The sequence below is a fragment of the Aspergillus luchuensis genome, chromosome 5 (genome assembly GCF_016861625.1).
Source record: "Aspergillus luchuensis IFO 4308 DNA, chromosome 5, nearly complete sequence".
In the NCBI taxonomy this organism is placed as follows: Eukaryota; Fungi; Ascomycota; class Eurotiomycetes; order Eurotiales; family Aspergillaceae; genus Aspergillus; species Aspergillus luchuensis.
Window position 1 is genome coordinate 4,516,976 of NC_054853.1, and position 13,156 is coordinate 4,530,131.

Consider the following 13,156-nt stretch of genomic DNA (forward strand, 5'->3'; position numbering starts at 1 on the left):
AAAAGAGATAGGTTGAAGATGGTATTGGGTTGTTTCTCGATACGTATGACACATGAGGACGAGGAAGGATAAGAGCAGAGAGCGCGGTGCATATCAAAACATTCCTATGATATTGTAGCTGTAACAGGCGATGATCGTAAAAAAAGGGGAGAATCAGAGGTAAAAGATCGCTTATTCCTGGACGGAGTTTCCGCTGGTCACTGTAGGTGGTAGCCGGGCCGTCTGTAGGGCTTCGGGCAATTTCAGCGGCGCCGCGGGAGCTGATTGCAGCTTGTCGAGCTTTTCGCCTCGCAGAACCTTCTCCATCTCCTCCTTTGTCAGTGTCTCGTATTCAATCAAAGCCTTGGTCAAGAGTTCCAGCTCCTCCCGCTTCTCAGTCAGAATGTTGCTAGCGCGGGCACGACCCTCCTCGACTAAACGACGGACTTCGGATTCAATCTCCTGCTTCGTTTCCGATGAGAGGCTGTCATAGTTGCTCGACAGGTCAACGTTTCCGAGCTTCTTGGAGTAGCCGAAACGGGTGACCAAGGTAAAGGCGGTTTCAGTGGCTTGTTGAATGTCCTATTACATGTCAGTGACTACGTACTTTGAGCTAAGGTGGTTAAACGTACCGCAGAGATTCCACTGGTCACCTTGTCGGGGCCGAAAACGAGCTCCTCGGCAGCCTTACCGCCCATGGAGACGTCGATATCCGAAAGGTATTCAGTGTAGTTTCTCGAGACCATATCCATCTCAGGCAGGAAGTGAGTCACACCCAAGGCCATGCCTCGAGGAACAATGGTGATCTTGTACAAAGGCGTAGAGGAAGGAGAGAAGTAAGCAACGAGAGCGTGACCGGCCTCGTGGTAGGCAGTGAGGATTTTGTCCTTGTCCTGAATGATACGGCTGCGAGCCTCAGCACCCATCATGATCTTGTCCTTAGCCCAGTCGAAGTCCTTCGGGCCAACCTTGGTTTGCTTGTTACGGCTGGCATAGATGGCAGCTTGGTTAACAAGGTTCTCCAAATCGGCACCAGAGAAACCGGGGGTACCACGAGCAATGACACCGACATCAACATCCATGCTGACCTGAACCTCCTTCATGTGGTGTCGGAGAATATCCATACGACCACGAACGTCGGGAAGACCAACAGTCACCTTGCGATCAAAGCGACCAGGACGCGTGAGAGCCTTATCCAGAAGTTGGGGGTAGTTGGTTGCGGCGATGATGATCACTCCGCTGCTTTGGGAGAAGCCATCGAGTTCAGTAAGCAGTTGATTCAGGGTTTGCTTCACGTAGGCGGCATCCCTCTCGTTCCTCTTGGCACCAATGGCATCCAACTCATCAATGAAGATGATAGCGGGGGACTTGCTGCGGGCTTGAGTGAACAATTCACGAACGCGCTTGGCGCCGACACCCACGTAGACCTCATCGAATTCAGAGCCAGACATGTAGAAGAAAGGAACACCAGCCTCTCCTGCGACAGCACGAGCCAGCAAAGTCTTTCCGGTACCAGGAGGACCAACCAGGAGAACACCCTTGGGCAGCTTGCCACCAAGCGAGGAGAAGCGATCGGGGTTAGTGAGGAATTCGACGAGTTCTTGAAGTTCTTCCTTGGCTTCATCGCAACCATGCACATCACTGAAACGGACAGTCTGCTGCTGAGGCTGAGCCTCGCTGTTCTGCGGGCCCCTGATGTTCTTCAGGGCACCAGTCGTTTCAACCAAGATTGTGATCATAACCAGAGACAGATAAGCGAAGAAGGCGAAGTAGAACAGGAACTTGACCCATCTGAAGACCGCACTTCCGGTTGACTCCTCCACAACCACGTGCAGAGGATCTTCCTTGTTTCCAGTGCCAGTCTGCTTGACTGCTGAACCGTAGTGGGTAGAAGAACCGAATTGTCCACCGTGAAACTGGGTTGCGACGGCCTGGCCGATGGCTTGCAGCCGCTCGGGGCTGACGGCCTGGCCGGAAGCAGGGACCGCTACCGCAGAGTCCACGCCGCCAACGCGTTGCAGGGCTTTCATGTAGAGTTCGTCCGTAGCCGCATTCGTGGCAAAATGACCGCTTTTGTACCGTTCAACGACAATGGCAGGGTGGTTTGCGCGGAGGAGGGCCTGGTAGAAAGCATTCTGAGCGTTTGCGCTGCTAGGGTTGTTGTTGGCAGTCTTCTCCTTCTGCGCCAACAGATTGTGAGAAGAACCACCAAACAGAAAACGCTGTTGCTGTAACCGGGAGAGAACTTGTACTTGGGGGGCGTGGCGAAGACGGTTGACGGACATGGATATCGTGGAGTAGGAACGAGCAGAGGGAGAGGCAAGATGACGGGTAGCAAGAGACGGCGAAGTCCACATTGTGGTCCCTGGAACGAAGTCAAGTTAGAGCAAGTCTTCCAGGTATAAGAAGAGAAATGTATACCATTGAGCAAGGAGCGAGACCATCCGCTTTGAGTGGTCTTGTTCAAGATGCTTGCCTTCAACGCCTCGGAAGACACAGTAGCCAGGAACTCGGGCAGCTGCACACCACTTGATCCCTATACGTATATCAGCGCACTAGCTCCATCATTATACGGCCGACTAGGGAGACATACCGTGGAGGTTGCTTCCGCAACCGCGCGTTGGGAGGGCTGAGGGGCGGCATATCCGGAGCGGGAGGCGTGTTCGACGTTATTCCGGGGCGCATTAAACAACCGTGTCATTGACGGCCAGAGATCTGAGGTCACGGCCGCAAGACCCTGCCGGAGAGTCAATAGTTAGCGAAGGCAAGTTCAAGCGTGGACAGATAGCAAGGCTTACCGGCTTGGGGAAGGGGACTTGGAAGGCCATGGTTGTCCGAACTAAAGCGGCACTTGGCCGCGACGTTGATGATAGTAACCCTTCGGCGTGATAGGGAGAGGGTGGGGCACAGTAACGATGACGATGAGATCAATCCTTAATCAAGATACATGCCATCCCCGACCACAACCAGACGACAGATTTGAGATGAAGAGAGGAAAGAAGAGAGGCCAAACCAATGACGATGCTTGGCTGGTCGTTGCTCGGCGGCGAAATTCGACTGCCGACCCGGTGCTCTGCCGGCTGCTGTCGCCCCCCGTAGCCAGAATGACTGCCTATATGCCTCAGGCATGAAACATCGAATTCCACGCCATTCCCCAAACTTCCCCGCCCGCATGGATGCGTTCTAGAAGGCTGCACCACCACAGCTTCCCGGAATTTTCCCGCTGTTGACACGGCCATATATCTGGTATATCTGCGTCATGACTTCTCCAACCGTACTCATGCCATGACGATCATGGCCGCGCACGATCCTCAATCCACTTTCTGGACCGTATACGCAGTACCATACAACATGAGTCGTTGCCTGTTTACAACCCGTGGTTCAAATCGGATACCGATGGCTAGAACATCATCAGAGTCAAGCTGAAAGGTGCATCCTCTTTGTCACAAACTATCTATATAACGGGACACGCCCTTCAGACGCGTTCACAACGCAGCTGCGCATTAGATACTTTAATGCTCCTTCCTCTCTTGGCACCTTTGGATCAATCTCTATCTTTGACCTCACCGATCTGGACGGATCTCCGCAACGTGTTTGACATTGAGAAGTTGAAGAGAGCAGTGACCGGTATTCTAACTAATATGCCCGTGGCATGAAGCCCGCTATACGACACATATGATGTCGAAACGGACTATCTTCCTCATGGGTGCGCCCACGTTGCGGACTCTCCAGTGGAATGAAGAGGAGCTGCTGAACGCACCGATATCTCCATTTCATAGTCTGGATACGCAAGACGTAGGCCATTGGCCTTTCCCCGATGGTCAGCCCGTGAAATGGAGACTATTGCAGGATCTGCGCAATCCAGGGTTTCTCCCAGAAATCTACAGGTGGGAGCCCGGTCGAGATGCTCGCTTCCTTACTATACGGGATATTGCAGGCTCTGATGGGACATCGCGGACAAAGCCGGATGATTCAGTACTCTCGCAATTCTACAACCATTCATTTACCGTTCACGAAACCTCGGAGATCTCGACTCCGGGGTTTCACTCCGGCGACTCCATGCGCAGTAGTGGTTTATCGGTCGGAACCTCCTATGCGACAAGCAGCGAGAAGGACGGGCCAACGCCAGGGTTCCCAATCCAAGGGCCCCTCACTGATCTCCGGGATATCCCCACTGCGGCGTATCTGCATTCGATCGTGCCGCAGACGATGACGGTGAATCTGATTGTGGCGATTATCGCCATCCACCCTCCACGGCGGGTGGTAACGCGGCAATGGAAGCAAGAGCTGGATCTGGTTGAGATGGTGGTTGGGGATGATACAAGAAGTGGGTTTGGGGTTACGTTCTGGCTTCCTCCTATGAATCATGCGGTCATGGCTGGGGAAGGTGACGACGAAGGGGAGGCGCTGGGGGTGTCGCTGGCAACGCTACGTCCACGGGACATTGTTCTGATGCGGATGGTAGGACTGAGCTCCTTCCGGGAACGGGTATACGGGCAGAGTCTGAGGAAAGGGGTCACGAAGGTTAACCTGCTGCACCGCCAGCGGGTCGACGTAACCGAAGCAGGCGGGCTCTACAGTGCGAAGCAACTCCGGGATATTCAACAAGACCCTGCAGCCAAGCGTGAGGAAGATCTGCCGCTGATGAAGGTGAGCAAGGTGCGCGAGTGGATCAGGAGATTTGTGTTCGATCCGGTAGGCGGTGATGGGGGCCGGGGAACTTTTACACGTGGCTTGGCTGGAAAGGGCCATTCACTGCCCCCAGACACGCAGGAGTGAGCAGGCAAGCAGGCAGAGAGTGATGATTTATATATAGAACTGGCCTGGAGTAAGGTCTGCTGCCCTACTGCTTTATATACTGGCTGGGAACTAAGTTTCTTCCCTAAAATATATCTAATTTCTCGATTCATTATGTTCCTTGTTTGACCTGCAATTCTGAGGCGCTCCTGAAACCTGCCACCGGCCTTAATGAACCCGTGACCACAGCTGGGGGCTGTTAGGAAAGGGCGGCAACAAAGAAAACCGGATGATCAGGAGACACGGATGGAATTGATGCTTATTCCTCCTGCATACATTCTGGGTAACCCGCTAAGGTAGGTACTACGTTGTGTGCTAAAATGAAGAGGGAATGCAACCCGACAGTTTGAATGCCATCGGTGGCCAAGTTACTACCAAGTATGAGGCCACCCTTTCATTGGATAATGTGATGGCACTAGGTAGTTCTGGATGGGTTACTAGTAGTCTTTTTGTTCTTTCTTGCTTTTTTTTTGCCTTTTTCCCATCAACAATAAAATTTACTTAGGGGGGATATGCACGTACTGCGTCAATCGTGCGTGCATCAGCTGTAATGTAAGTCTACTTATTATTATTAACATAATTATGATCATGATATGCGAGATTTCGTAACCTGAAGCAAGAATGGCATAATATCACCAACCTCATAACTGATCATAATTTAAGAAAAGAGTTCAATAATAATTAGTTAATAAATGTAATTAAGATGAAGACTACAACATTTTATGGAGCTGTAAAGATAATTCAGGGGGCACTGCTGCCCCACTGGGGGCACCTGAACCCGCCGCAGTGATTAGTTGGTTCTAGGCCGTACGATACCCGACTATACCCTAAACGGCAGAACCTGCTGGGCGAAGTGGCGCTGCCGCAAACGTGCGCAGGTTGAACCCGGTGTTCCTGGCGAGTACCAGTGAGTGCCAGTGAGTGCCATCTTCAAGTCACAAGGCTGTAACTCTGCTACACACTGGCCGGTTTAAGGGGTCTTGCCAGTGACCTCTTTTTTTTGACTTGCTCATAACTTACCGGCCCGTACATACACAGCCATTACGGCCCGCTCTCCCCGAATCGCAACGCCAGGTGGTCTCCTCTTTCTCTTTCTGCCTTCCTCTCCTCTCCTCCTTCTCCTCGTTCTTATATTATATCCCGACCGTTCTTTTTCCTCCTTTCCTTTCCTTTCTCTTCCCCGTCTGTGACCATCCGCTTCAATCAATCAATCAATCGATCAATCTAATCTCTCCAACGTCCCCATCTTTGGATCGTTGGAACAACTGCTCCCTCCTCTTCCATACACTCTCTCCACCTTTCCTTACTTACCCCCCTCTTCCGTCGGCGGGCTTTTGTTCCACCTGTCCAACTCGTTCTTTGCTCCGGTCATTCGTTTGGAGCGAGCCTCCCGATCGCTACTCTACCCTACAATTAATACCTCCCTACAGCAACCATGAAGGGTATGTACCAGTCTACCTAATTGTTCCTTCGGACTCTCTGACTTTTGACTATTTAGCCCTCATTCTCGTTGGCGGTTTCGGTACCCGTCTGCGTCCTCTGGTGAGTTGATCACCCCCGCCGACGATCGTGACGTCGAACATACCAGTCGATTCATGGCCGGGCCGTGGGAAAGCGCACACAAGCTAACCGTTCTCAATGCTGTCTAGACCTTGACCCTCCCTAAGCCTTTGGTCGAATTCGCCAACCGGCCCATGATCCTGCACCAGGTTGAGAGCTTGGCTGCTGCTGGTGTCACAGATATCGTACTGGCCGTCAACTACCGCCCTGATGTTATGGTGTCGACCCTGAAGAAGGTACAATTGCCCTAGCTGCACGGATTGCCGTCCGCGAATGCTCACAGCCGCCCCTAGTACGAAGAAATCTACAATGTCAGAATCGAATTCTCTGTGGAATCCGAACCCCTCGGCACGGCTGGTCCCCTGAAGTTGGCGGAGAAGATTCTGGGCAAGGACGACAGCCCGTTTTTCGTCCTGAACTCCGATATTATCTGTGACTACCCCTTCAAGGAGCTGGCCGAGTTCCACAAGAACCACGGCAACGAGGGTACCATTGTGGTCACCAAGGTCGACGAGCCCTCCAAGTACGGTGTCGTCGTCCACAAGCCCAACCACCCCTCGCGCATCGACCGCTTCGTCGAGAAGCCCGTCGAGTTCGTCGGCAACCGTATCAACGCCGGTATCTACATCCTGAACCCCAGCGTGCTGAACCGGATCGAGCTGCGCCCCACCTCCATCGAGCAGGAGACCTTCCCCGCTATCGTCAAGGACGGCCAGCTGCACTCCTTCGACCTGGAGGGCTTCTGGATGGACGTTGGTCAGCCCAAGGATTTCCTGAGCGGTACCTGCCTCTACCTCACTTCCCTTGCTAAGCGCAACTCGAAGCTGCTCGCCCCCAACAGCGAGCCTTACGTGTATGGCGGCAATGTCATGGTCGACCCCTCCGCCAAGATCGGCAAGAACTGCCGCATCGGCCCCAACGTGGTGATTGGACCCAATGTGGTGGTCGGTGACGGTGTGCGTCTGCAGCGCTGTGTCCTGATGGAGAACAGCAAGGTCAAGGATCACGCGTGGGTCAAGTCGACCATTGTTGGATGGAACAGCTCCGTGGGCCGCTGGGCTCGTCTGGAGAACGTTACGGTGCTGGGTGACGATGTCACCATCGCCGACGAAGTCTATGTCAACGGTGGTTCCATCTTGCCCCACAAGAGCATCAAGCAGAACGTTGATGGTGAGTAAATTGTCTACACTCATATGGCTCATTGCTAATTCAAATCTTTAGTTCCTGCTATCATCATGTAATCCTTTTTGTCACGTCGACATGCCCTTCACCTTCGATATACACCACCTACACTGAAGTCACCAGATGCATAGAAACCGGAGTTGATCGTGTCTTTCTCTTTCGAGCAGTGTAGAACCCAGAGGGGGTTCTAGACAACAGGACGCTGCTTGGATACAATGCGGTCTACGCCTCTGAACCATCTCCCACTCGCACCCGTCCATTCTTACCTTCGTCTTGTGCTCGTCCGTGTCCGCATGCTAGAGGCCTTGATGGTAGAAGCGTGTCTGATTCGGGTCATCCTTACATCCCTTATAATCAATGCCGAGGTCTCTGATCTCTTACCTTGTTCTCCCGCATCTTTCTCCGACGGACTGCGTGTCACCAGTGCTGTTGCTTCTTTTATTTACCGGCTTTTTCTTCTGCTACCTTGTTTCCCCGGGGGATGGTGAGCACATGGACTAATACTCTATCTGATTTTAATGACGTATGTGGACATGGTTAAAGGAATGTAAATACGGGAGGCAGGATCAGAAAAACAATCTTATTATTCTCTATTACTCTATTCCTCTATTATAGATGCAGTATACAGATGCAGATGCAACACGCAATATGCCCGAACCCATGCACCACATTATTCCAGAAAACTTAAGCTGTGGCAGCACCCTCCTCCCTCTCCAAGATCTCCTCCCACTGTACCCTCAGCTCCTCCATCCCCTGCCAACACTTCCTCCCCAACTCCTCAAACTCGATCTTCTCCTCCGCCGTCAAATCCCTCGCTCCACGCTTCCTCCTCCGACACCGATCCTCCATCACCACCGCCTCCCCAACCACACCCCCATGACCCCAACCATCCACCTCCGTTGAAACCGCCTTATCCCTCCCCAACCGATCACACGACGACCCCCATTTCACCTTCCCGCCACCATGAGCCCGATACACCTCCTCCGCAGCATCCAGCTCCTCCTGCCGACTAATAGCCAACCACGTCGGCGCACACGCCCCCGCATACGTCGACAGCGTATGCCACGGCGACCCCAGCAACCGGGCAATATAAAACGACGCGATCATGCACCAGAACAGCGGCAACGCCAACGGGAGGATCCCCGTTCCACACACGCCAGGGTGCGAGAGATACATGCGTGGCTCCTTGCCCTCCCTTTCACCACCCTTCTCATCCACCCCTTTATCAGGGGAGGTATAAAACCCCTCCACCCACTTCCTACTCCCATCCGACTCCGCCGTGAGGGCAAGAACATCCGTAAGCGTCTTGGAACTCTCATACGGCACAGTCGACCTCAATCCCTGGATATCCTCCACATTAAAATGATTCACGGTGGCCTCGATACTCGAGACCCAGATGACGCGGCCCGGCTGCGTGGATTTCCGGAGTAGGCCCATGACGCCATGCGAGAGCATGTAGTGTCCGAATACGTTCGCCGCGAACACGCTACCTAGTCGCGGCTCATCCGGTAACGTGGTTTGAGGCGGGGTGATCATCCCCACGGGCGCGATCTTGTGCGCGAACCATGAGACGTTGTGCACGAGGTCGGTCAGAGTCCCCCAGATTGCGCGTGGCCAGTCGATTCCTGTCCATCCGCCGATGCCGGCGTTGAGGACGATGGAGTCGAGTTTTGGGAGGGTTTCGGTGAGGCGGGTGGAGAGCGCGCGGACGGAGGGCAGGGAGGAGAGGTCCACGGTTTCCGGGTGGAGGGTTATTCTGCTGGATGTGGTGGGGGAGGAGATGGGGGGGAGGAGGGTTTGGAGGTGGTGAAGGGTTGAGGAGGCTTTTGAGGCGCTTCGGGTCGTGAAGATTATGGTTAGGTGGGTGGTGGGTGGGTGGGTTGTGAGGAAAGTGTTTATTAGACGTGCGCAGATGGCGAGGCCGAGGCCGCTGGTGGAATTGGCTTGTTAGATTGATTGTGAGGTTGTTCTGGGGGGGAGGGGGAGGTTTGAAGGGGTGTGCTGGTGGGTGGGTGGTGTGTAGGGTTGGGAGGGTGCAATTGAGGGATGGGTACCTGTTTGCGCCGGTTACTAGCACGTAGAATTGGTTGTCTAGGTCATGCTGTGGTGGTTCGGCCATTGTGATGGGCCTACTTTTGGTGGGTTGTAGGGAATTGGGCCGGGTTGGAGGTGAAGCTGGTCCTGGATAGTTGAGGATTAATTGGGGATTGTATAAATCTCCGATAAGGGGTGATTACATAAGGGGTTGATAGGGATTGGGTCATGTGATATTGATGTATTCAGGTACGTTGTGGGGAGCAGCATGTTGATTTTACTTAAGGTGTAGAGGAGAGATCATGATAGTGAAGATGATATATGGGAGTATAGTTGGGGAGGTTAATAGTGGGGAGTTCAGTGGACGATAATCCCGGTCTCATACTACATGGCATATGTATGGTCTGAATAGCTTCACGACATACCCAATATAGTATACAATGGAATGCTTATATCATCGTTAACAGTTACACAATACACATAACATATTAGCGTCGATTGCAAAATACATATGAAAGAAAACTTCTGTAAGAACAACTAAATACCCACCTCCCCAACCAATCTACCTCCAATCCGTCACCTATCATACTAGTATATACTTCTACATCTACTTCTACAGATCCACTCACCCACCCTCATGACCAAAACCCACCAGATAAATCCTATCATAGAACACACAGCTTACACCTACAAACCTCACCACTCCCACACACACCCTCCAACTTACCATCTATTCCTCCCAAACCTAAATTCAATCGACCTCAGACGACCCAGCCAACCAAGCCCCCTGTCACCTCGTATACCCTCCTCTTCATCTGATATATCTATCCTACGAGGTTGAAGTTTATTCTTGTGCACACACTAGGTGATAAGTTATCAGCAGCATCATCATGCGGCTCTTTTACACCCAACCACCCATCCATCATCGCCACATAACCATACTACAAAATAGGATGGTCGAGAAGCTTAAACTATAATTAGTGTTAACGAGTAAGTGAGTGGTTTTATGATTCAGATAACAAAAAACAGTTAGTTAGTTAGAATGTGATGTGATATGATGTGCTGGTCTTACTCATATCATAATACAGCATGGTCATGATCTTTGCCACTATGCATACTCACTGCACATAACATACATACATACATACCACTAAGTATTGAATGAAGCGACTGGATGGATACCCAAGATCAATGTAGTAAGAGTAAGTAAGTATCAATTTGTAAAAACCAAAGTACCAAACTGATTCCACCATCAGTGGCAAAACAAATGCATCATCAACCCAACAGTACGCACCCACATCATATATCTATCTCACACACATACCATATCTATTTACCTACTTACGACGACCACATCCACATCCACATCCACATACATATACATATAGGGCTAGCTGAAAAGCCTACTAGATTGCCTCGTCGCTGCCTGACACTGACACACGTCTAGATCTATCTATATTAGGAGCGAGTTTGGAAGTAGGCAGAGATGCATCAACATTTTTTAAATTTACATAATGTGTTCAAGTTGAGGCATAAATGGCTGGCTGGCTGAAGGGGGCTAGACGCCTCCCAGGTGCCTGTCAAAGTTTAAGTTAGAAGTTAGAGAGTACATACATGGCGAACAGGAGAAGTTGGTATGCATGCATGTATTAATGTGTGTGTGTTCGGGATTTGGTAGGTAGGTAGGTAAGGTTTGTTCGGGATGTGGTTTGTTGCAGATGAGGTTGATGCATGGAATGGGGAGAGAATGTGTTGGAAGGGAGGTTGTTCATTGAAGATACAGATGATGTTGCTGTGCTGGTGGTGATGAGGCTCGAGTATACTTTTTTCTATTGATGTAGGTGAAGCGTGGTCAGATTTACTAGTTTACAGTGTTGATATCTGAGCATTGGTAAGCAGTAAGCAAGCTAGCTAGCGACGAGCGATAAGATGAATAGATAACTACTACTGTAGTCGGTATGGGGCTATGAGCTTGAGCTATATGGACAGTCTGATATAAGCAGCTACTAATTCAGACGCGGGGGCGTCCATCCAGAACACTCGAAAAGGGCAACCAGCGCGGGTTTGCGAGTGGAGAGACAGTGACAGCGCCACCAGCTAAACTAGTTCCGAACCTGACAGGCGAGGCGTCAAGACGCGAAGGAATAGCCCGACCATTTTCACCAAATCGGGGTCAGCCCGTCAGCACCACACGCCTCCCCCCCTTCGTTATTATTTTGATTTGCTTAGCAAACAAGAACAAGCAGCGGACCTATCGAACCCAGACCTCTGTAAACGAGCTCACATGGGGTTTGCCCAGCCTGTCATAGTGTGGATTATGGGGTTGTTTTGACCAGGATGAGACACAGCCACGCCCGAACAGCTGCACCCTGCCATTAAAGTTTGGGGGTGGAAAAAGGTTCAATCAGATCATCAACTGAGCTCGGTAGAATCTACCAGCCGTCTATGACCAATCAAAGTCGCGACTGCATAGACAAAGTGGAAAGGGAGGCAATGCCGGAATTAGCAAAAGAACGACTGTTATTCAGGGCTGATGTTGATAGGAGACGCGCGATCTCTGCAAGCGAACCAATGCAGTAGCAACGCCGATGGATCAGAATCTGGGATATCTCCATTTATTTTCTCTCTCATCAGGCTGTCGATTCCATCCATCCACAGCGGCCTCTGCAGTAGCCTATTCCAGAATCCAGACCGTATCGAAGCCGGGGACCTGCAAGGGGGGTGGGTAGAAAGACGCGCCCAGGAAAATCCACGCTTACCCGGCGCGCTGCTAACGGGATAACTTGGAGGGGAAGAAAGAACTATTCTTGGCCAGAAAATAAAAAAGCATCTCTAGGAAGGAAGGGAATGAAGTGGCCCAGTGACGAGCACTCACCGACTTATTGGGTTATTTCAGGCTTACGGGGGGCCGGGGTGGATGGATGGATGTTAGTAGACTAGTGATGCTTCCGTATAGTAGCGGTGGCCCGCGGGAAGGAAGGAGGGTGTGTGGGTGAAGAGACAACAGGAATAATAAAGGAGGGTGAGCCATGAGTAAACCAGCATCGTTATTGAAAGCCGGCTGATCGAGTCGCTGCCCGGTTCTTGGCTATCTCGTAAGGCTAACATGGTCGTGCAATCATCATCTGCGCCTGTGGCAGCTACGGTTGCGATTCGCTTGGAAAATGTCGCGATTGAAATTAATCCCCCTCCATGAAGCCGAGCCGAGAGCAGCCGTTTGAGCAGGCAGGCCACTGGCAGAAAGCATGCGTGGCCAGAGCTTGCGTTGACCAGGCGCGCTGCTTTCTTGGGATTGGGAGTTATGTATGCACATCGGAGATTTTTCTGGGCAATTGGATGCCTATCGTCCGAGATGCCGAATGCATGTATGTCTAGCATCGTCAGGGAAAGAACAGGTTAGTGGTGAGTAGGCTAGTGGCTAAGTAATCTATCGACCTGGTTAGTTAGTTTGGTCGTGGTTAGTAGTAAGTTGGGAGTAGTCTAGCGGCCGGATGCAATGCCCTGGTGCGACATCGCGTATAGCTCCGTTGCGCATCATGCTTTGAGCAGATAGAGAGTCGTTAGTGAGCAATGGATTAGTCCAATCTAGCCGGTCGCTCATATG

At 51.6% G+C, this 13,156-nt stretch overlaps 5 protein-coding genes across 5 annotated transcripts; 2 read left to right on the forward strand and 3 right to left on the reverse strand.

Annotated features, from left to right (window-relative positions):
* Positions 1-171: 171 nt before the first annotated feature.
* On the reverse strand, positions 172-2,807 carry AKAW2_51481A (i-AAA protease YME1; the record flags this gene model as incomplete). The annotated part of the gene is made up of 5 exons (XM_041691415.1): positions 172-561; positions 612-2,344; positions 2,401-2,515; positions 2,573-2,716; positions 2,778-2,807. 5 exons carry the CDS (start codon positions 2,805-2,807, stop codon positions 172-174), a joined length of 2,412 nt encoding a protein of 803 aa, XP_041544902.1.
* Positions 2,808-3,654: 847 nt separating this feature from the next.
* Positions 3,655-4,758, forward strand: AKAW2_51482S (uncharacterized protein; the record flags this gene model as incomplete). Its single annotated transcript, XM_041691416.1, has 1 exon — positions 3,655-4,758. The coding sequence occupies one exon, from the start codon at positions 3,655-3,657 to the stop codon at positions 4,756-4,758; it is 1,104 nt and encodes a 367-aa protein (XP_041544903.1).
* Positions 4,759-6,211: 1,453 nt separating this feature from the next.
* On the forward strand, positions 6,212-7,577 carry MPG1 (mannose-1-phosphate guanyltransferase; the record flags this gene model as incomplete). Its single annotated transcript, XM_041691417.1, has 5 exons — positions 6,212-6,218; positions 6,275-6,318; positions 6,426-6,572; positions 6,630-7,506; positions 7,558-7,577. 5 exons carry the CDS (start codon positions 6,212-6,214, stop codon positions 7,575-7,577), a joined length of 1,095 nt encoding a protein of 364 aa, XP_041544904.1.
* Positions 7,578-8,202: 625 nt separating this feature from the next.
* On the reverse strand, positions 8,203-9,637 carry ERG27 (3-keto-steroid reductase; the record flags this gene model as incomplete). The annotated part of the gene is made up of 2 exons (XM_041691418.1): positions 8,203-9,448; positions 9,573-9,637. 2 exons carry the CDS (start codon positions 9,635-9,637, stop codon positions 8,203-8,205), a joined length of 1,311 nt encoding a protein of 436 aa, XP_041544905.1.
* A 2,843-nt stretch (positions 9,638-12,480) lies between these two features.
* AKAW2_51485A (uncharacterized protein) lies at positions 12,481-12,930 on the reverse strand (the record flags this gene model as incomplete). Its single annotated transcript, XM_041691419.1, has 1 exon — positions 12,481-12,930. The coding sequence occupies one exon, from the start codon at positions 12,928-12,930 to the stop codon at positions 12,481-12,483; it is 450 nt and encodes a 149-aa protein (XP_041544906.1).
* Positions 12,931-13,156: the final 226 nt, after the last annotated feature.